General features: G+C 40.1%; 1 protein-coding gene across 4 annotated transcripts in view; it reads right to left on the bottom strand.

Annotated features, from left to right (window-relative positions):
• Positions 1 to 10441: 10441 nt before the first annotated feature.
• The window catches only part of LOC126981909 (kelch-like protein 17), a 28661-nt gene continuing 15282 nt past the window's right edge, over positions 10442 to 23820 (bottom strand). The window contains exons 6-14 of one of the 4 annotated variants that reach the window (XR_007734283.1): positions 23029 to 23145; positions 20810 to 21023; positions 20129 to 20222; positions 19080 to 19270; positions 17616 to 17732; positions 16700 to 16955; positions 15980 to 16120; positions 10973 to 13103; positions 10442 to 10825 (exon numbers count right to left, since the gene is read on the bottom strand). Coding sequence is in view for 1 of the 4 variants with exons in the window: in XM_050833567.1 (XP_050689524.1) it covers positions 13037 to 13103; positions 15980 to 16120; positions 16700 to 16955; positions 17616 to 17732; positions 19080 to 19270; positions 20129 to 20222; positions 20810 to 21023; positions 23029 to 23145 (1197 nt within the window). In the remaining 3 variants the exon portion in view is untranslated. Of the gene's footprint in view, positions 13104 to 15979; positions 16121 to 16699; positions 16956 to 17615; positions 17733 to 19079; positions 19271 to 20128; positions 20223 to 20809; positions 21024 to 23028; positions 23146 to 23820 lie in introns of all 4 variants that reach the window. The other 3 variants (XR_007734284.1, XR_007734285.1, XM_050833567.1) reach the window with 3 other exon arrangements.

Here is a 23820-nt window from a genome sequence, read left to right as displayed (position 1 = left end):
TGTCTTTTTCTCCTTTTTTCTTTCTCTGTATCTCTTTGTTACTTACTGTTCTTGTCTTTTTGCATCCTAGTGTTTTTTTGTGTGTGTTTTTTTCTCTTCCTCTTTTGGGGTAATATTGATTTTGGTATTTTTTTGTTTGTCTTTTTCTCCTTTTTTTCTTTCTCCTTTTTTCTCTCTCTGTATCTCTTTGTTACTTATTGTCTGTTTGTTCTTGTCTTTTTGCTTCCTAGTTGTTGTTTTTTTCTCTTCCTTTTTTTGGGTAATATTGATTTTGGTATTTTTTGTTTGTGTTTTTCTCCTTTTTTCTTTCTGTTTGTTTCTTCTTCATATTTGCTTCCTTGTCTGTTTTCTTTTTCCCTTATTGTTTTCTCTATTGTTTTTTTATTATTTTTCTCATTGATCCTTCCTTCTAAAACCATTTATATTATTTAATGTTTTTTTCTATATTCTCTTTTAAATGTTTCATGTAAAAGGATTTGTATTAGTCAACATCCTTTTATATATGTTTTTTTATAAGTATTCCATCTAAAAACATTCAGATTATTTAATGTTTTAGTTTTTTTATTTGGTGAAGTTTTATTCATGATATGTGACTGTTACATAAAATCGCTATGTATTTTTCTCAAACGTATATTTCCTCCATGAGTAAACACACACACGCACACACACACACACACACACACACATATAGTATTTACACAACCAATGACAGCCTCACAATCTTCACTAGGTAACATTTTCTCAGCATTACCAGTGCCAGACTCACCATCATTAGACATTCACAATTACATCTCTATATCACAACAATAGTGATAACATATACACTAACTCAATTCATCAACTTTTAACTAAACAATATCAACACAAACAATAAATCCCTTCACATGATCACAATATTGCACTTTCTCGAACATGACATATCAGTTTCTTCACCCTAATCACCATCATCACCATCAATACTATCTTTACCCTTCTACACATTAACACTAAATAAATTCCTTCTCCTAACGACACATTATACTTTTTTTACATTATACCGTACATCACTTTCCGTAACCCTCTTCACTATCATCATCATCATCATTATCATCACCATCATCATTTTCTTGACACAGTAACACCCTCAACATCAATGGCAGTGTCTTACTCCTTATGGTAGGGTGTGGCTTAAGTGTGGGTGTTCAGAGGCAGGAAGAGAAGAGTGTGGATTGGATAGAAGTTAGTTTAGGTTGACTTAGGTTAGGTTTAGGAGTTAGGTTAGATTAGAGGAAGGCTGTGTGGTGGTTGGTGTGGGTGTTCAGAGAGGCAGGAAGAGAAGAGTGTGGATTGGATAGAGATAGGATGAGCTAGGTTAGGTTAGGTTAGCTTATATTTAGGTTAGTTTAGTTTAAGTTAGGTTAGGTTTAGGATAAGTTAGGTTAGATTAGAGGAAGGGTGTGACTTGAGTGTGGGTGTTCAGAGAGGCAGGAAGAGAATAGGATAGAGATAGGATGAGTTAGTTTAGGTTAGGTTAGGTTAGGTTTAGGTTAGTTTAGTTTAAGTTAGATTAGGTTAGGTTTAGGATAGCAGATTGAGGATAGGATAAGAGATTGTTTAGGTAGAGATTGGATGAGTTAGTTAGTTAGTTAGGTTAGGTTTAGGATAAGAGATTGAGGATAGGATAATAGATTGTTTAGGTAGAGATTGGATGGGTTAGTTTAGGTTAGGTTAGGTTATATTTAAGTTAGTTTAAGTTAGGTTAGGTTAGGTTTAGGATAAGTTAGGTTAGATTAGAGGAAGGGTATGATTTGAGTGTGGCTTAGTAAGGGTATGGCAAGGTTAGGGTGTGGCTGGTCTGTGTAGAAGAGGAAGAATGTTTGACCGGGGAAGGAAGACATGGAGACTGGAAGGAAGGAAGAAGAAAAAGGATGGAGGTAGGAAAAAAGAATTAGTGATGATGTAAAATTCAGGGCGTGGGTTAAGAGTGTATATGGAAAGAGGGAGGAAGAAAAAGAAGTAAAGAAAGAAGAAAAGACAAAAGGCAGGATGGGAAAAATAGAGATAGAGGAAGAATAACAGTTTAGGTAAGGAGTGTATAGAAAAAGAAAGGAGGAAGGGTTGGCAAAGAAAAAGATGAGGGAAAATTAAAGTTGTAGATAATTAGGAATAAAAGACAAGAAATAAAGGAAAGGAAGTAGAATAGAAAGAAAAATAAAGTAAGAATTAGATGTAGGTAAGGAATGTATATATGTGTGTGTGTGTGTGTGTGTGTGTGTGTGTGAGGGTGTGGTTAGGGGGGGTTAGGGTGTGACATGTAAGGTTTCCTGGTCCCACGCGCACACAGAAAGACGTACATGGCTGCTGGAAGTCTACATGTTTGGCAGTGTTTGTTTGTTTGTTTGTTTTGTTTGTTGTTCGTTTGTGCGTAGACGGTTCTTCTTTCATTCAGGCTTCCTTTCTTCCTTATTTCTTTCCTTTTCTTCTTTTCCTTCTTTCCTTTTTTCCTTCCCTTTCATCCATCCATCCTTTCTAGTCTTCCTTCTTTCTTTTCCTTCCTTCCGTTCTTTCATTTCCTTCTCTCCTTTCTTCCTTCATTCCTTCCTGTCCTCCCTTCTCTCTTTCCTTTCTTTATATCATTCATTCCCTTTTCCTTTTCCTAATGTCTTCTCTCTTTCCTCTTCAAATTTATGGCAGTGTTGTTTATCCATGCATATATAGATTTCCTTATGTCACTTCTGCTCACTCCCTTTCTCTCTCTTTTCCTCTCTCTGTAACTCTCTTCCATCATCTTTCTCTCTGTCTCCTTCATCATCATCTCTCCCTCTTTCCTTTTGCTGTCGCTGTTTATCCTGTTTTTGTGGGTCGTTGCGTCTAGTGTGTAAAATATCGCTCTACAAAAACAAGTCCATCGGCAGTAAAAAACACAATGATTGATAAGTACAAATAGGGAAAGGGTGTGTCGGAATGCATAGTAATGGTAAATATATATAACAGTAATAATAATGATAGTATTGATAGTATGTTAATAGTTTGGTATATATATATCAGTGTAGGATGACTAGATTAGGTAAACGTAACTAGATTAAGACTAGAATCAGAAAGGAAGGAGTAAATTAGGGTAAGTAAATGAGTGAGTAGGTTAGAGGAAGTTAGAAATCAATGGAAAGAATTGTGATAAATATATGAACATTTTTATATACACACAAATACACAGTTGAAAAAAGTATATGACAAAAAAATTTAATGGAATATTCAAAAGTTCGTCTACATATCGTCACCTTCGTAAACAAACCGTCTAAGCCATTATTTTCTACTTTACAGGAAATCAGAAAAGAACTGTCATTATCTCATTTGGCTTAAGATTTAGCCAGAAATGAAAAGGACAATTCTAGAAGGCAAATGAGCAAAAATGGGCATCATATGTTGGAAAATTAACGTAAACAAAAACCTGGAAATCTTTGAAAAATGAGTTAGACAAATATTTTATGAGGGTGACGACATACGAAAGTTCTTCACACAAATACATAACTCATAAAACTACAGTAGGAATTAATTATGTTCACAGTTTAAACAATGAATTAAGTAGTTTGGAATACACAAAAATAGAAAAATAATTGTAATATGAATGATACACAATGAAAAATAGTTGATATACAAAAATTCATACATATATAAATACCTACACAAATGATTGAAATTTAAAAATCTTGATAGTTTGTCAATAATATCAGATGTGAGTTTACAGGAACCAGAAAAATGTTATAATTTGAATAATACACACTAGGAAATTCTTCATATTGTTAACAGATTGATAGTTTGTTCATAATACCAGAGATAGGAAGTTATTCATTTTGTTAACAGATTGATAGTTTGTTCATAATACAGAGATGGGAAGTTATTCATTTTGTTAACAGATTGATAGATTGTTCATAATACAGAGATAGGAAGTTATTCACATTGCTAACAGGTTGATAGTTTGTTCATAATACCAGAGATGGGAAGTTATTCATTTTGTTAACAGATTGATAGTTTGTTCATAATACAGAGATGGGAAGTTATTCATTTTGTTAACAGATTGATAGTTTGTTCATAATACCAGAGATAGGAAGTTATTCATTTTGTTAACAGATTGATAGTTTGTTCATAATACAGAGATGGGAAGTTATTCATATTGTTAACAGATTGATAGATTGTTCATAATACAGAGATAGGAAGTTATTCACATTGCTAACAGGTTGATAGTTTGTTCATAATACCAGAGATGGGATTAGAGGAAGTAGAAAAAATGTTATAGATAATCCTAATAATAGACACTAGAAGATAAGTTAATATGCATAAATACACAAATGATTTAGATTGTTAATTTAGAGATTGTCAGTTGTATGAGGGTTGAAATTATAGGAAACTGAGAAAAAGATATGACTGGAGAAATAGAGAAAAATATATTCAAGTGGAGAAACAGGAAGCTGAAATTGGAGAAACTAGAAAAAATATATATAATTGAGGAAATAGAAAGTCATAATTAGATGTAAATAAAGAGGATATAATTGGATAAAGTTATAGTTTGATAAAAAGCAAGGAAAATTGAACTGGAAGGATAAAAAGTTCAACGAATATTATAGAAAAAAAAGAAAGTTGTAATAATTGAAAAAAGAGAGGGAAATAAATCAGACTTGTAATAACACTAGAAAAAAGTTAACATGTAAAATCATACCAACATATATATACACAAATCCCTTAAATCACTCGGAAATATACACAATCTGTTAATAATATCACACACAAAAAATGACCTTAGAGGAAAAAAAAATACTAAACACACACACACACACACACACACACACACACACACACACACTACCACACACATAAGTAGAACATATAGTACAGTGGTTAAGTGAATGGGGTTGCTATACAAGATCGACTGAGTGGTATTAAGTATATTATAAAGTAGGTGATAATTAGGTTAAGTAATATACAGACTTAAATATACCATACTTATATACACAAAGTGACTGAGGTATGTAAGTAATGTTTGTTCGTTCGTCAGTTTTTATACACCTTTTTTTTTTCTTCATATTTTGCAGTCAATTCACGGAAAATTTCTCACCCGGAAAATTCAGATCGCCGGACTAAATTCGAAAAGTTATAGAAAATGTCGTATAATTTTTACCATTTTCATTATTTCACGTGTATATTTTAGGTCATTTATCTGGTTTATTTAATTACTTGTTTCTTTTATCTATCTCCGCACCTGGTTCTGTCTTGTGTTGGCGTACTCCATTCTGCTCCGGCAAAGGTTTTAGGTTCATCTCCACCTGGCCCTTGTCTGTCCTAACATCTACAATTCCTGGGTTACTCAGTGACAAGAAATGGGCAAAAAGAGACTTAAGATCTTCAGTGTTTTCATGTAATGTCCATCGTCACTGTGTCTGCCAGTCTGTCTTTGCACCACTCTCTGACATCATTCATATACTATCAGTTCTACACATGACCTGACCTGACCTGACCTGCCCAAGTCCAATCCCTACTCTTAATCATCATTCTTACTTTGATTATCTCTCTGCCATCAGTTCTATGCATGACCTGACCTGACCTGACCTGCCCAAGTCCAATTCCTCCTCTTAATCATCATTCTTACTTTGATTATCTCTCTGCCATCAGTTCTACACATGACCTGACCTGACCTGACCTGCCCAAGTCCACTTCATATCCTTAACCCGGTAGCAGCGACGGGCCAAATTTGTGGCTTTACCGTGTAGCAGCGACGGGCCAAATTTGTGGCTTTACCGTGTAGCAGCGACGGGCCAAATTTATGGCTTTACCGTGTAGCAGCGACTGGCCAAATTTGTGGCTTTACCGTGTAGCAGCGACGGGCCAAATTTGTGGCTTTACCGTGTAGCAGCGACGGGCCAAATTTGTGGCTTTACCGTGTAGCAGCGACGGGCCAAATTTGTGGCTTTACCGTGTAGCAGCGACGGGCCAAATTTGTGGCTTTACCGTGTAGCAGCGACGGGCCAAATTTGTGGCTTTACCGTGTAGCAGCGACGGGCCAAATTTGTGCCATGATTTAAACCCCCTAAAATAGATCATACATAATCTCATCACAAATGCGTTGATATATATTATGAAATGGTTTGTGTGAGGGGTGATTTTTTTCTATTTTTTTACGCTTGGAGGGACCATTAAGAAACACGATCCACGCTGCTACTTGGTTGAACTCACTTTTACTTTACTCATCTGGTATCAGTTCAACACATGACCTGACCTGATCCGCCCAAGTCCATTTCTTAGTCATAATCGCTATTCTTATAACATGAGTGCTTGAGTTAGGGTGGTGCGTACACACTGACGGACACATACTCATCTAACAATGGAATGCATGTGATGAGGAAATGTTAACTCGGAAAAAGTTACGCTGGAAAATATGTGAGAAAGAATCATTTGGAAATTTTTATGCGGGAAAATATACGCGGAAATATATTACTTGATTGTATGAAGAGTCTTATACCATAACCCTACAGTGACTTAGGAAGGGTGTGTGTGTTTATATATAAATTATGTATTACTATGAATATTATGTATACTCAGGTTATACACAGACTCGGTGAAAATATACATAATGCAATTCAGGTTATGATAGCAGTAATATATATAATGATAATAATAATAATAATAATATGCTATTTTTACAACGATATATCTATCTTAAAATGCTACGCTATCGACTGGAAAAATAAATATGTAAGTTCTGCTATGTACATTGATAATAAGGTTAGGAATATAATGCATAACTGTGGGCTTGCGATAGTTGTTTTGTGGCAGTATGTAATGAAAAGGCAGAAAATGGCGTAAGAATTGTTAACTTAATGATCTGAGTTTTAACGATAATGACTGAAAATAATGATAAGGATAGAAAATGGGGCAATGGTTTCTTTTTCAAAACTATACTAATAATATTATATTCATGTATATATGTAAAAGATTGTTGACTATAAATAAGTAAATAATCTGCGTTTTAATAATCGTGAAAATATAAAAATTGTAATAATAAAAAAGTGATGATTCTTTTCCAAAATCACACTAGAAAGTTACAAATATATACACACTAAGATCAGTAAGTCTAGTATTTGCAGTAGTATTTCTCTGGTAACTATAAATAAGTAAATAATCTGAGTTTTAATAATCGTGAAACTATAAAAATCGCAATAATAAAAAGATTGATCATTCCTTTCCAAAATCACACTAGCAAGTTACAAATATATACACACTAAGATCAATAACTCTAGTATTTGCGGTAGTATTTCTCTCCTTGCATAACCTTCTATAACCATTTCTCTAGCCCAAAAGTAGCCCAACACTCCCAAAAATAGCTCGGGGCAGCCCAACGTGGTATAAACACTAGCCCAAAAGTAGCCCAATGCTTTTCTGTGTCTATAAAAGTAGCCCAACGGGGTGCTATCGGTATAAATAGCCCAAAATAGGCCCAACGCTTTGTTCTAGCAGGCGAGCTTATGTTAAAAGAACTTGCGCCATAAAGTAGCCCAACGCGATGTGAATATAAACATTAGCGCAAAAGTAGCCCAACACTGTTCTAGTCTAGGCGCGTCTCATTGAAAAGTAGCCCAACGGGGAGCTATGGATATAAACATTAGCGCAAAAGTAGCCCAACGGGGAGCTATGGATATAAACATTAGCGCAAAAGTAGCCCAACGGGGAGCTATGGATATAAACATTAGCGCAAAAGTAGCCCAACGGGGAGCTATGGATATAAACATTAGCCCAAAAGTAGCCCAACGGGGAGCTATGGATATAAACATTAGCGCAAAAGTAGCCCAACGGGGAGCTATGGATATAAACATTAGCGCAAAAGTAGCCCAACGGGGAGCTATGGATATAAACATTAGCGCAAAAGTAGCCCAACGGGGAGCTATGGATATAAACATTAGCGCAAAAGTAGCCCAACGGGGAGCTATGGATATAAACATTAGCGCAAAAGTAGCCCAACGGGGAGCTATGGATATAAACATTAGCCCAAAAGTAGCCCAACGGGGAGCTATGGATATAAACATTAGCGCAAAAGTAGCCCAACGGGGAGCTATGGATATAAACATTAGCCCAAAAGTAGCCCAACGCTTTGCTGTAACAGGCGCATTGGCAGTAAAAAGTCGCCCAAGCCTTTATATAGGGAAGGAGGCTAAACAAAGGAGCGTCCGTAAGTTTGGTCCCGGGCCGAGTGTGGCAAAGACATAAATAAAGATGGCTGTTTGTTGCTTCTATGGGTATTAGGTGGAAAAACGTGTTAAATGAGGAAATAAATGAAGCAAGTTAGTTATTCCGCTATTAATGGGGCAAATAAGCCAAGATGGTGGGTTGTTGCTTTGGTAAATGAAAATGGTTGGTTGGTTGTTGCAATGGAAGTTAGGTTGATAACTGTATTCTATAAATGGGGAAATGACTGAAGTGTTAGTTAGTATTTTATGACTAATATATGCAAAAAAAAAAAAGTGCTAAACGGGGAACATAAATAAAAATGGCTGGTTGTTGCTTCTATGGGTATTAGGTGGAAAAATGTGTTAAATGTTGAAATAAATGAAGGAAGTTATTTATTTCGCTACTGATGGGGAAAATAGATGAAAAAATGTATTATGCTGGGAAAAATCAAGAAAGAATGTTTGTTATTGCTATATAAACTGTGAAATATATGAAAAATAATACATGCAACGAGAAACAGATGAAATATTATAGGAGAAAATGAATACAAGAAGATATAGATGAAGAGATTATAGCAGGAAAATGGTACTGTCTATAAGTCGTAAGAGAAATGATTAGCTGGATAAAGAAATAGATGAAGAAATGAAGCTTACATAGGCCTAGTATTATGATTAAAATACATAATCAGTCATAAAAAGAACCTGGCAAGTAAGATATACAAGTTGATTTGATTGTTTATAAAAGTTATCTCATTTGTTTTGATTTCGTTTGTTTGTATTTTGTCATTTGCTTGCGTTTGGGCGTATCGTCATTAATATTTGTTTTTGTTTTGTTATAGTGGGATATCAATGTATTATTAGTAGTATTTAAGTCGCTCTCGCTACGACGCTTCTTGTACATATAGGCTACGAATATATTTGCCTTAAGGAAGGTGAAGTCTTAATCAACGCCCTTTAAATGCCCCCCGGTAGCCCTTTACAGTTTGCTTGTGTGTTTGCATTGAGTCCATTTCTTTTGCTATATTTTGGTTGATGTTTGTTTGTGTCTTCTGCTGTGTTTGAGTGTGTTTATGTTTTCTTTTCTGTTAGTTTTGGTTGGGTTGGGTTATTGGCAAGGTAATCCAGGTAGGAAGCCATTGATTGCTTTGGGCAGGTGTGGTTAAGTAAGTACTTCTTTGTTAAATATTATCATTGAAGAAACTTTTGAGTCATAGGGTTAATATTATGCAAAACTTGAGACACAGATATATAAAGAAAGACAATGATGAATAAATATGAGTAGATAAAGAACTGGTTGAAGAAATATATGAACAACATTACATATACAAGAAAACATATATGCCTAGATTTCCATAAATTCTACTTAAGTATAAAACTCAGTTATAAATCTGTGTAAAAATAAATAAGAAATAAAATTAACGTCTATTTTAACATCTGGTTATGGATCATTTATTATTATTATTATTATTATTCCAATGTCAGACGAGGTAATGTGTTTCTTTGATGATGATGATGATAATAATAATAATAATGATAATAATAATAATAATAATAATAATAATAATAATAATAATAATAATAATAATAATAAAGGAATAGGAGAGAAATAGGGAAAGGAAAAGTAAATAAAAAAAAGAGAAGGAAAAAATAAAAAAAATAAAAATTCTAATTCGTGTCTCGCTTGGAACTAAAATTTTTGTATACACGTTTTCTTTGGTTTTGGGGAATAAAAAACAAAAACAAAAAAACACGGACACGTAATATTTGTTTGTTTAGGTGTTTGTTTATTTCTGAGGGTCGAGTTTGTTTGTTCGTTTTTTCTTGGTGGTTTTGTTTTTGTTTATAATAGTTGGCGTTTGTATTTTCATGGGTGTTTGTTTTTTCCAAGGTTGTTTGTTTGTTTATGTTTGTTTTATTCCATTTTCGGTGTTTGTTTTCACGGGTGTTTTTATTACGGCGTTTGTGTTCATGTTTGTTTGTTTGTTTCAGGGTTGTTGTTTTTGTGTTTTTTCGAGGTTGTTTGTTTGCTATGTTTGTTTATTTCATTATTGGTGTTTGTTTTTTCATGGGTGTTTTTTTATGGGGTTTATGTTCATGTTTGTTTGTTTGTTTGCTTATTTCAGTTTTTTTCAGTGTTGTTTGTTTTATAATTTTTGGTGTTTGTTTTTTCATGTTTTTTTTCAAGGTTGTTTGTTGTTATGTTTGTTTATCATTATTGGTGTTTGTTTTTATCGTTGGTGTTTTTATTGTGACGTTTGTGATCATGTTTATTTGTTCGTTTTAATCATGTCTGGTGTTTTTTTCAACTTTTGTTTCTTTGTGTTTTCTTCAAAGCAAAAATATATAAAACAACAGATTATTTTCTCGTATCTTAAAATATATGACTAAATTTCCTTTGGTTAACATATACATAAAACAATAAAAGAATGAGTAAGCTTTCTTTGGCCTTCTTAGAGGAATGATTAGATAAAGGAACGTGTTAGCTTGTTCATCTGACCTTAAACACAACGGAATATTTAAGTACAAAAAGTAAATACCGATAAATATACATATCTTAAAGGAGTGTATCAGCTTCCTTTGGTAAACTTAAATGAATGACTAGATAAAGGAACGTGTTAGCTTGTTCGTCTTACCTTAAAAAATATTAGACCGATTCAGTATACAAAGGAACACCAATAACATACTTCTTAAAGGGTAACTAGGATATACTCGTAAGGGAATGACTGTGTGTTCTTAAATGAATGACTAGGTAAAGGAACGTGTTTGCTTGTTCGTCTTACCTTAAAAAATATCAGACCGATTCAGTACACAAAGGAACACCATTAAATATACTTCTTAAAGGATAACTAGGATATACTCGTAAGGGAATGACTCTGTGTTTTTAAATGAATGACTAGGTAAAGGAACGTGTTAGCTTGTTCGTCTTACCTTAAAAAATATCAGACCGATTCAGTACACAAAGGAACACCAATAACATACTTCTTAAAGGACAACTAGGATATACTCGTAAAGGAATGACTGTGTTCTTAAATGAATGACTAGGTAAAGGAATGAGTGAGTAGTATATTCACGTTACCTTAAAAATAATAACGATTCAGTATAAAAAAAGGAAACTCCGATAAATATACCAAGATGAATTATGATGTACTCCCAAGTGGAATTCTGCATAAGGGAACTCTTAGGATACACTCTTAAGAAAATGCTTGTGTACTTAAGAGAATGACTACTTAAAGGAAGGCTGAATTATAATGTACTCCCAAGGGAATTCTGCATAAGGGAACTCTTAGGATATACTCTTAAGGAAATGATTGTGTACTTAAGAGAATGACCAGTTAAAGGAAGGCTGAGTTATGATGTACTCCCAAGGAAATTCTGCATAAGGGAACTCTTATGATACACTCTTAAGAAAACGATTGTGTACTTAGGAGAATGACTAGTTAATCCCAAGTGAATGACTGTGTACTTAAGAGAATGACTAGAAAGGCTTAGCTTAAAGGGGTGACTAGTACAAGGTCAAAGGCGTACAGGGTCGAAGGCGGGGTCACAGGTACAAGACTGAGACAGGTACACACACACACAGGTACGCACACACAGGTAACTCACTAGAGGCTCAGGTAGACCATTAATCAACACACACACACACACACACACACACACACACACACACACACACACACACACACACACACACACACACGAGACTGAATTGACTTAGTAGACTGGTTGACTTAGCACAAATTTGAATGACACCATCACGAACATTGAGAATAGTTGAGTTACTCTTAAAAATACTTGCCCGGGGGGAGGGGGGAGGGGGTAGTGGTGGTGCTGGGAGGGGGGGACTGTGGTTAGTGGTGATGGGGGGGGGTAGTGGTTAGTTAGTTGATGGGGGAGGTTGTAATGGTGTTGTGGTGGTGGTGGTGGTGATAAGGGGATGCAAGCTAGAAAGAAAATGGGAATGGGGAACAGTAAAGAAAGAAAATGGGGAATGGGGAACAGTAAAGAAAATGGGGAAGGGGAACAGTAAAGAAAGAAAATGGGGAATGGGGAACAATAAAGAAAGAAAATGGGGAATGGGGAAATAGATGAGAAGAAAAGGAAATTAGTCAGGGGAAATAATTGATGGGTTGATGTATTAGGTAATGGGTAACTAACAAGAAAATAGGAAATGGGTAAAAGGAAACAAATAACAGGGAAAAAATATACGAGTCACCAAAAACAATAATTAAGCAAGCTGGCCAAGGAAATAGGGCTTACTTAGGCAGTGGGTTAAGGTAATGGGTAATGGATGAATACAGTAATACCAACTAGCAACAGGAAAACAGATTAGCCTGTTAATTGGAAAGATAATAGGCCTAGGCAAATTGGGCTTAGGTATTGGGTAACTGAAAAAAATAATGGGTAGCAGATAAAGGGAAAAAAACAACAACTAGGAAAATGAAAACAAGACAGATAACAGGGCTTAGGGAAATTGGGCTTACGTAATGGGTAATGGGAGATAGGTAATAGATAGCAAGCGATAGAAAATAGATCATGAATAGTCATTGGAGAACAAATCTACGGCAACAGGGCTTACGTAATAGGCTTAGATAATGGATAGGCTTAGCGAAATTGGGCTTACGTAATGGGTAATGGGAGATAGGCAATAGATAACAAGCGATAGAAAATAGATCATGAATAGTCATTGGAGAACAAATCTAGGGCAACAAGGCTTACGTAACGGGCTTTGGTGATAGGTAAGGGCAGGTCTGGGTCTGGGTAAGGGCTGGGTAAGGGCAGGGCTGGGCTAGTGAGGGCCTGGGCTCCCCTCACTAGGACAGGAGAGATGGGTACCGTTCCGCCTGTCAGCTGCTTTTGGTCAGCCCTCGCTCCAGCTGCAGACAGTCCACCACCGCCGCCCCCACTGATGACCTGAGGGTGTGGAGGTGATGGTGGTGGTGAGTGGTGATGGTGGTGATAGTGATGATTATAGTGGGGTAGTGATGACGTGGGTGTGGTGAGGGGGTGATGATATTGATAAGGCTTATAGTTATGGTGGGATTTTGAAGGGGTGGTGACGGTGTGGTGATGGTGATGATAGTGACAGTGGTGATGAGAAAGTGATGGTGATGAAAACAGGGATGGTGGTGATGATGGTAATGATAAGGGAGATGGTGATGAAGTTAGTGATAGTGAAAGGTGATTGAGAGATGATAGTGAGGTGATAGTGATGATGATAGTGGTAATGAGACGGTGATGGTGGTGGTGGTGATGATGATGATGATGATGATGGTGATGATGATGATGGTGGTGATGATGGTGATGGTGATGATGGTGATGATGACGATGATGGTGATGATGGTGATGATGATGATGATGGTGATGATGCAGAAATAATAATAAGAAAAAAATAAAATATACAAAATGAAGAAAATAATAAATAATGTTTGTTGTCTAAGGAGGAGGAGGAAGAAGAAGAAGAAGAAGAAGAAGAAGAAGAAGAAGAAGAAGAAGAAGATTACACAAAAGAATTATTGAAATCTTATACGAAGGAGGATGAGGAGGAGGAGGAGGAGAGAGATTAAAGAAGGGGAAGAGGAAGAGGAAGAGGAGGAAGGGAGATAAAGAGAGAGATAAAGAGGGAGGGAGAGGGAGAGAGGAAAGACAAGATAGTACTTAAAGGGCTTCTCTCTCTCTCTCTCTCTCTCTCTCTCTCTCTCTCTCTCTCTCTCTCTCTCTAAATGGAGTAGCCTTTAAATATAATATAATGCCTCCTCTTCCTCCTCCTCCTCCTCCTCCTCCTCCTCCTCCTCCTCCTTCCATTTAGCACCTTTCAAACCTTTCTCCTCCCTCTCTCCTTCTCTCCCTCCCTCCCTTTTTCCTCCCTTCCTTTCTCTTTATTGTACCTCCCTCCCTCCCTCCCTCCTCTTTCATGCACATTCCTCCTCCTCTTTCCCCTCCTCCTCCTCCTCCTCCTCCTCCTCCTCCTCCTCCACTTTTCTTCGTACAGTCTTCCTCCTCCCCCTCGTCCTCCTCTTTCTCCACAAACAGTCCTTTTCTTACACAAGTCTTTCCTCCTCCTCCTCCTCCTCCTCCTCCTCCTCCTCCCTTTCCACTTCACTGCTATTCTTCCCACTCTCTCTCTCTCTCTCTCTCTCTCTCTCTTCTTCTTCCCTTCTCCTTCCACCCCCTCCCGTCCCCTTCCTTCCCCCTCTCTTCCCCTTCCTTCTCCTCCATTCTCTCTCTCTCTCTCTCTCTCTCTCTCTCTCTCTCTCTCTCTCTCTCTCTCTCTCTCTCTCTCTCTCTCTCTATCTCTCTCTCTCTCTCTCTCTCTCTCTCTCTCTCTCTCTCTCTCTCTCTCATGCTTTTTTGGGGGGAAGCGAGGGTAAGGAACTACTCTTTATGGAGGAGGAAGAGGAGGAGGAGGAGGAAGAGGAGGAGGAGGAGGAGGAGGAGCTCGTATTTCCACTCCTACCTTTTTCTCTCTCATGCTATCTCCCTTAACCCTTTTTTTCCTCCTCTCTCTCTCTCTCTCCCTGTTTTTTTCTCCTCCCTTTCTTTCCTTCGTTTCTTCCTTTCTTTTTCTCCCTTTTCCTATTTTCCTCTTTATTTCTATTTTTTTCTTTATTATTTATTTATCTATCTTTATCTTTTTTTCACCGTTTATCTTTTGCTTTTTATCCTTTTCACCTGTATGTCATATTTTTACCTTCCCTCACGATCAGTCATGTTCGCTCACTCTCCATCACTTTTATAATCATTTTCACTCATATTCACCCCCGTTTCTGGTATCCCAACATCTACATACCTCCCATGGTCACTTTCACATTTGCTCTTCTTCACTTTCATCCACTCTCACGCTTGGTTCGTCATTTTCACTCATATTTACTCCCGTTTCTGGTACCCCAACATCCACATATCTCCCCTAGTCACTTTCACATTTGTTCTTCTTCACTTTCATTCACTTTCACGCTCGGTTCGTCATTCTTACTCACTATCACTCATTTTCACTCACTTTCACTTACACGCCTTTTCACACTCTTCTCACATTTTCATTCACTTTCACTTATTTTCACTTTCACTCCTTTTCGCATTCTTCTCACTATCACTCATTTTCATTCACTTTCACTCACTTTCATTTTCACTCATTTTCACACCATTTTATTTCACTCGTCCTTTTCATACTCTAAGGCATACACGCAAATATTTTCACTTACCCTTCCGAAACACACACTATCACTCATGTTCGTTCACTTTCACTCATTTTCACACCACCATATTTCACACTCATCCCTAATAAACTCTAAGGCATATTCACGGCACATTTCACTTACTCTCCCCTAACCACTTTATTTTATTTTCATTCACCTCTACACTCGTATTCACGCTCACTTTCACACGTTTTTGCTCACTTTCACTCACTCTCACTAACATTCACTCACTTTCAATCTCAGTCAGTAACACACACACACACACACACACACACACACACACACACACACACACACACACACATACCTTCACTCAAGTTTACCCTCACTTTCACCGTTGTTCTCATCTTCACCTTCAACTTCCTCTTTCCCTTTCAGTTTACCTCACCTTCATCTTCACTTTCACTCCCTTTCACCCTCGCCTTCACAGTCACTCCCCCATCCTCTCTTACACCCTCACTCACCTTCCTTCTCACCTTCACCTTAAATTTCCTCTTTCCCTTTCAGTTTACCTCACCTTCATCCTCACTTTCACTCCCTCTCACCCTCGCCTTCACATTCACTCCCCCTCCCCCTTCCACACACTCGGCCCCTCACCTTCTGGAAAGCATGGAAGTGACGAGCACCCACTTGTTCTGCTTCACGTCATACCGCTCCATGGAGTTGAGGGAGGAGGATCCGTCGTTGCCGCCCAGCGCGTACAACAGGCCCTCAATCTCTACCACCTCGTGTGTCGACCTGGAGGGGAGAGGAGGAAGGGGAGGGTGGGAGAGGAGGTTCGGTAGTGGGGTTAAGGGTAGTTGGGATGGAGGAGAGGCGGTGAAGTTGAAGAGTGAGGAAAATGTGTTAATAGATTTATTTTATTTTATTTACGAATCACTGTAAATCACCTATGAATCTACAGTCTACAGTCTACACTTTCTACCTTCCCTCAAGTGTTTCAAGTGTTTCCCCTCCGTCATCACTTAGGTTGGTATACTTAGACACTTTCGCTTCTCATATCAACTATTTCTAAAGGTCAAAGAGAGGATCAGTCAGGTTCTAATGAGGGTTTCCTTAGGTACTTCACTCTACCTATGTCTTAAACCTTTCCTCTACCCTACCTTCTACCGGTTAAGCTCACCCCTACAAACTTACCTTCTCGAGTGTCCTTACCTTCTTGAATGCATGACTCCTCTTCTTCCTCCTCCTCCTCCTCATCCTCCTCATCATCATCCTTACCTTCTCGAGTGTCCTTACCTTCTTGAATGCATGGCTCCTCTTCCTCCTCCTCATCATCATCCTCCTCATCATCATCCTCCTCATCATCATCCTTACCTTCTCGAGTGCATGGCTGTGATCGGCTCCCACGTGTTCCTCCTGGGGTTGAACCGTTCCGCTGAAGACATGCACATCGTTCCATCATTGCCGCCCACGCAGTACAGCATCCCGCCCACCACGGCCGTTCCACAACTGCTCCGCCGGCTCATCATCGGGGGCACACTCATCCACTTCCCCACGCGAGGGTCCAAACGCTCCACCGTGCACTGGTAGTTGGTGGAATCGAACCCGCCCAGTGCGTAGATGCTGGAGTCTGTGGGGGAGGTGGAGTGCGTGATTGAAAGTGTGGATATATGGGGGTGTTTGAGGGTGGAAGAAGTGGATGAAAGGTGGATTTGTGGGGGGAGGAAGGGGGGGAGGTGGAGTGCCTGGTTGACTGGGTGGATGGAAGGTTGGATATATAGGGGTGTTTGAGGGTGGAATAAGTGGATGAAAGGTGGATTTTGGGGGAGGAAGGGGGGGAGGTGGAGTGCTTGGTTGAGTGGGTGGATGAAAGGGTGGATATAGGGGGGGTGTTTGAGGGTGGACGAAGTGGATGAAAGGTGGATTTTGGGGGAGGAAGGGGCGGAGGTGGAGTGCGTGGTTGAGCGGGTGAATATAGGGGGGTATTTGAGGGTGGACGAAGTGGATGAAAGGTGGATTTGTGGGTGGATTGCTTCGGTTCTGTATCTAGGTGGATGAGTGGATGGGTGAGGGGGTCGTAGATGCAGGAGGCTGGAGGTGGAGAGAGAGGGGGGGGTGAAAAGAGGGATAAGGGGGGGAGTGATTAGATTGTGGATTGGGTGGATGAGTGGATGGATAAATAGGGATGTTTGAGGGTGGACGAATTGAATGAAAGATGGATTTTCGGGTGGATTGCTTGGGTACACACACACACACACACACACACACACACACACACACACACACTCACCCAGCAGCGCCACGCGACAATAACGCCTCCTGGTGGCCATCGCGGGGCAGGAGGTCCACGCCCCCGTCAGCGGGTCATATCTCTCCACGCTGCTCAGACACGAGGCGCCGTCATACCCTGGGGGAGGAGGAGGAGGAGGAGGAGGAGGAGGAGGTGGTGGAAAGTAAGGAAGGATGAGAGAAAGAAAGGATTAAGAAAGGAAGGAAGGAAGGGAGGGATGGAGGAAGGAAAGGAAGGGAAGGGAAGGAGGAAGAAAGAATTAAGAAAGGAAGGAAGGAAGGGAGGAAAGAAGGACGGCACGGGAGGAAAGAAGGAAGGAAGGAAGGAAGGGAGGGATGGAGGAAGGAAGGGAAGGGAATGGAAGGAGGAAGAAAGAATTAAGAAAGGAAGGAAGGAAGGGAGGAAAGAAGGAAGGGAAGGGAGGAAAGAAGGAAGGAAGGAAGGAAGGAAGGGAGGGATGGAGGAAGGAAGGGAAGGGAATGGAAGGAGGAAGAAAGAATTAAGAAAGGAAGGAAGGAAGGGAGGAAAGAAGGAAGGGAAGGAAGGAAGGAAAGGAGGGAGGAAGAAAGAATGGAAGAAGAATAAAGGAGAGAAATGAAAGAAGGGATAAAAGAAAGTGAAAGTGAAAGAAAGAAAAAAAGAAAAAGAAGGAAAGAAAGAAATGATAAATGAGAGAAAGGAAGAAAGAAAGATAGAATAAATGAGAAAAAGAAAGAAAAAAGGATAATTAAAAAAAAAGAAAATAAATGAGACAAAGAAAGAGAGGAAGAAGGAAAGAACAAATGAGAGAAAAAAAGAAAGAAAGAAAGATAGAAAGAAAGAAAGAAAGAAAGGAAGGAAGGAAAGAAAGAAGGAGACAGTATGATTAAATATTTTCGTAGGGATGTGTGTGTGTGTGTGTGTGTGTGTGTGTGTGTGTGTGTGTGTGTGTGTGTGTGTGTGTTTGGTTTGTTGGTATGTGAACACGTGTCCCCATCTATTGTTTTCACCCCATCCCTTCCCTCCCCCCCCTCACACACACACATCAAAACACCTGCCATACACACCTGTTGTTAAGCGTCTCCCCTACACACACACACACACACACACACACACACACACACACACACACAAACACTACCCTCCCTTACACATCCATTCCCCACCACACACCCATTCCTTCATCCCAAAATACCCACCCCACATCCCCACCCCCACACAGAACCCCCAACACAATATATCAATCCATTACTCCCACCCCCCACACACTTTCCCCACTACACACATTCCCCAAACACACCCATTTCCTCCTTTTAAAAAACACCCATTATTTCCCTTACACTAACTTCCCCATACACTTTCCCCACTACACACGTTCCCCAAACACACCCATTTCTTCCTTTTAAAACACCCATTCTTTCCCTTACACTAACTTCCATACACCCCCACACCCCCTCCACTAACCTAACCCCCCCACACACTTACCCCCAACACAGTATATCAATCCATTACTCGCGCCCACCCCCAGACACGAGCGCTTAGTGCCCATAGCGGTGATGTTAAGCCACTTGTTAATCGCTGGGTTGTACATCTCCGCAGAGGATAGGTCACACGCCCCGTCGTACCCTCCCATAACGTACAGGTACCGACCCAGTGACGTCACCCCCGCTCTTGATCTGGGGAGGATAAAGTGGGGAGGATAGTGATAGGGGTGTTAGTGGGGAGGATAATGATTGGATTGGGTTCGTTGGGGATTGTACTAATAGGTTTGACGTGGGGAGTAACAGAGGGAGAGTTTAGTAGGTGGGGGAAGGGAGGATGGTGATTGGGGTGATTGGGGATTGTGGTTTTAGTTAAGTGGGGAGGATAGTGGTGGTGGTGGTGATGGTTGGGGATTGTGAAATTAGTTGCGAGGGGAAAGTAGTGGGGAGGTTAGTGGGTGGTGGTGGGGGTTAGTGGTTGGGGTGATAGTGGTTGGTGGTTAGTGTGGTTGATTGTGGTGGTGGTGGAAGTAGTGGTGGTTGGGGATGGTGATGGTAGTAGTAGTGGTAGGTGGGGTATAGGGTTGTTGTGTTTGAGGTGGTTAGTGATTGTGGTGGTGGTGGTGGTGGGGCGTAAGTAAACAAACAAACAAACAAACAAGAACAAGGAAAAGAAACAGAGGCAGAAAGTGTATTACATTAAAAGCTTTTCCATGTTACTGTACACTCTCTCTCTCTCTCTCTCTCTCTCTCTCTCTCTCTCTCTCTCTCTCTCTCATCATTTCAATTATAATTATTGTTGTTATCAGTTTCACAATCATTTTCATAGTCATTTTCACTCCCCTTCCTCATCCCCTATCATTCTCACACTCCCTTCACACTCCCCTATTTCCCAAACAGTCACTTTCACACTCACATTCACACTCATCTTCACTCTTTCACACTCATCTTTTTTATATACTCTAAGACCTGCACACACAAAATTTCACTTACCCTCCCTCCAAAAACTCACTTTCACTCACTTTCACTCACTTTCACTCCTATCCCCCTCACCTTCGATAGTTCATGGAGGCGACGGGCATCCACCTGTCCGTCCGTGGGTTGTAGCACTCCACCTCGCTGTGAATGGCGAACAAGCTCCCTCCACCTGTATGTGAGGTTAGGGGGGCTGAGTTAGTGCATGGAAGAGGTGATGAGGTTAGGGAGGGGGAAGTCAGTGGAAGAGGTGGAGGGGTTAAGGGGTCGTGGTGGTGGTAAAGGATGGGGTAAAGGGAGTGTGGGGTGGTTAATATAAAAAGGGGAGGGGTTAAAGGGGGTTGGTGTGGAAGAAGTGGGGAGATAAAAGAGGGTAGTGGAAGAGGTGGAGAAGTTAGGAGGGAAGTTAATGGAGGAAGAGGGTTAAGGGTAGTGGGGTTAGTGAAAGAGGTGGATGGTTAAAGGGAGTGGGGTTAGTGATGGGGTTGAGGTTCGTAATATCACACACGCATAAAAAAAACACAATCACACACAAAACTCTGTCTCCTCTCAACACACCTTTCCAAACAAACAAGAAACTACATTAATTAACACCAGAAAACATATACACAACCCCAAAATTAAGCTAAAACTACCCCAAACCTCACCAATCCCAAACCAACCCTTAACTTACCCAACTCAACCTGACCCTATCCTCTGTACCCCAACCCAACCCAACCCTCACCCCACCCCACCCAACCCCCACACCCCCACACCTACCGCACGCAAAGACATAGGGCTTGACACCATCGGGCTGCCTCTCAAGGGTCCTGGGAGAGGCGAGAACGGCGCGTTGCTCAGGTAGGAGGTGGTACTTGAGCGCCTCCAGTAGCAGATGGTGACACGCTGAGTTCTCACGGACCAGCGGCTCGGCGTCCACATTTGAGGTCAGGAAGTCACGGGAAAGGAGAGGCAGCCGGACGTGTTTCAGGAGCTGTTAGGGGGAGGCGGGGATAGGGGTCAGTTAGGTTAAGTGGGATATGAGCTGTAAGGGAAAGGCACACAAAGGAACACAAAGGAAGAACAAACAGGAGACAGACAGAGGAGGAGGAAGAGGAGGAGGAGGAGTGGAGATTAATTAAGAGGGGATGAGTAGGGATTAAAAGGAGATGAGGGGAGGTTGTGAGGGAAAGAGGAGGGGAAGAAAGTAGAGAAAGACGGATATATTTCAGAAACATTTGATTATAAAAAAAAGCGAAGGGGATGCGTGGGGGTTAGAGAGGGATGAATTAGGGGATTTAGAGGGGATTATAGAGGGAGGGAGTGGGGATTGACAGGGGATGAGGGGAAAAGTAGAGAAAGACGGATATATTTCAGAAACACTTGATTATAAAAAAAAGCGAAGGGGATGCGTGGGGGATAGAGAGGGTTTAATTAGGGGATTTAGAGGGGATTATAGAGGGAGGGAGTGGGGATTGACAGGGGATGAGGGGAAAAGTAGAAAAAGACGGATATATTTCAGAAACACTTGATTATAAAAAAAAGCGAAGGGGATGCGTGGGGGATAGAGAGGATTGAATAGGGGATTTAGAGGGGGTGAGTGGGGATTAAGAGGGGATGAGGGAATGTTGTAAGGAAAAAGAGGGAAAAAGTAGAGAAAGTACGATACTTTATATATATTTCAGGAGCTATATTGATGATGATAATGATAATGGAAGGGATGAGTGGGGATTGAGAGGGGGAATGAGTGGGGATTGAGAGGGGGAATGAGTGGGAATTAAGAAGGGATTAGCAAGGATTGAGTGGGGGATGATCTGCGAGGGAAAGAGAGGAAGAAAAGAAGAAAAGGAAAAAGAGAGGAAAAAAAAAGACAGTCGAATTTTAAGAGCTGTTTTGGAAAGAAGAAGAGAAGAGGAAGAGGAGGAGGAGGGATAAAGAGGGGATAAAGAGGGGATAAAGAGCAAGAGTGATAATCAACAAGGCCTGAGTGTGATATAAAAAGGGAATGAGCAATAAAGGAAATAATGAAAGGGAATAAAAGGCAAAGGGCGTGAGGCATTTAGCGGATGTCACAGAAATAAAAGAAGCGAAAAATGCGAAGAGAAAAATAAAAATACGGAGGAATAAAGATTTTTTTTCACTGTAAGAGAAAGAAGAGGAAAAGAGAGAAGATGTGAACAAGTAGAGTAAGACGAATGTTGACTTAAGAGGAGGAGGAGGAGGAGGAGGAGGGGGATTAAGAGGGGAAAGAGAAAGTTGTTTAAAAGGAAGGAAAAGAGTGAATGAAAGGAAAGAAAAAAGTAGAACAGGAAGCGGATGAGTTGGAAGAGGTGATGGAAACGGTATTGCCATCACGAATGTTGATTTAAAGAGGAGGAGGAGGAGGAGGAGGAGGGGGATTAGTGAGGATTAAGAGGGGAAAGAGAAAGTTGTTTAAAAGGAAGGAAAACAGTGAATGAAAGAAAAGAAAAAAGTAGAACAGGAAGTGGATGAGTTGGAAGAGGTGATGAAAACGGTATTGCCATCACGAATGTTGATTTAAAGAGGAGGAGGAGGAGGAGGAGGAGGAGGAGGAGGAGGAGGAGGAGGAGGAGGAGGGGGATTAAGAGGGGAAAGAGGAAGTTGTTTAAAAGGAAGGAAAAGAGTGAATGAAAGACAAGAAAAAAGTAGAACAGGAAGCGGATGAGTTGGAAGAGGTGATGGAAACAGTATTACCATTTTTTTTCTTTACCATCACAGTGTTACCAGCACAACACCATGACCTCACTGTCCACAACTCACAAGGGCAGCACCAGCGACTTACTTTTCTCCCTCCTCCTTCGTTCTTATACCCTAAAGAAGAAGAGGAAAAAGAAGAAGAAGAGACTAAAATAAAAATAATATAAGAGGGAAATCAAGACTGTTAGGGAAATGGGAAACAGCTACACACATACCATCTCCAAACTGGGCCGCCTCCTTCGCTGTAAACAAGCACGCGGACAACATAATCCCAAACCTACCTCCGGCACAAGTTTCTGCCTGGCGGGGAGGTCATGCTTCACCCAGGAGATGACCGCCGTAAACACCTTCTCCTCACACGGCACGTTCAGGTGGGGGGACGAGATGAGCTCCTCCACCTGCCGGGGTTAATTAAAGGGGACAGGTGAGATGGGGAGAAGGTGCAAATGAGCGTGGTTATAAATAGGAGGATAAAAATAAAAGAGAGTCTGTAATTAGTAAAAGGGGAGAGGTGAGACGGGGTAGGAGTATTAATGAGTTTGCTTTGGTTAGGTTAATTACGTGGGAATTATTGTGGAAATTAGTGAGTTTTGGCTTAGGAAAGAGTGTGGATTAAGTGGAAATGGTTGGCATATATAAGTATTGAAAGGTGTAAATTCGTAGGTAAGATAATGGGGTAATGGGTTTGGGTTTGTTGTGGTTAGGTTACTTACGTGGGAATTATAGTGGAAATTAGTGAGTTTTGGCTTAGGAAAGAGTGTGGATTAAGTGGAAATCGTTGGCATATATAAGTATTGAAAGCTGTAAATTCGTAGGTAAGATAATGGGGTAATGGGTTTGGGTTTGTTGTGGTTAGGTTACTTACGTGGGAATTAGGAAATGGAAATGAGTTTTGTGTTACGTAAGAGGATGGATAAGTGGAGATGGATGGTATTTAACATGCTAATAAACACCACCTCACCTGTATACTTAATTAACCCCCCCCCCCCCCCCGTCTCACCTGTCTGACGTAAAAAACAAAACAAAATAATAAAGAAAAAATAAATAATGACAGGATAAAAATAAATAAAAAT

This window comes from Eriocheir sinensis, chromosome 49 (genome assembly GCF_024679095.1).
Source record: "Eriocheir sinensis breed Jianghai 21 chromosome 49, ASM2467909v1, whole genome shotgun sequence".
Classification (NCBI taxonomy): Eukaryota; Metazoa; Arthropoda; class Malacostraca; order Decapoda; family Varunidae; genus Eriocheir; species Eriocheir sinensis.
This window is presented reverse-complemented; position numbering and strand designations above follow the sequence as displayed.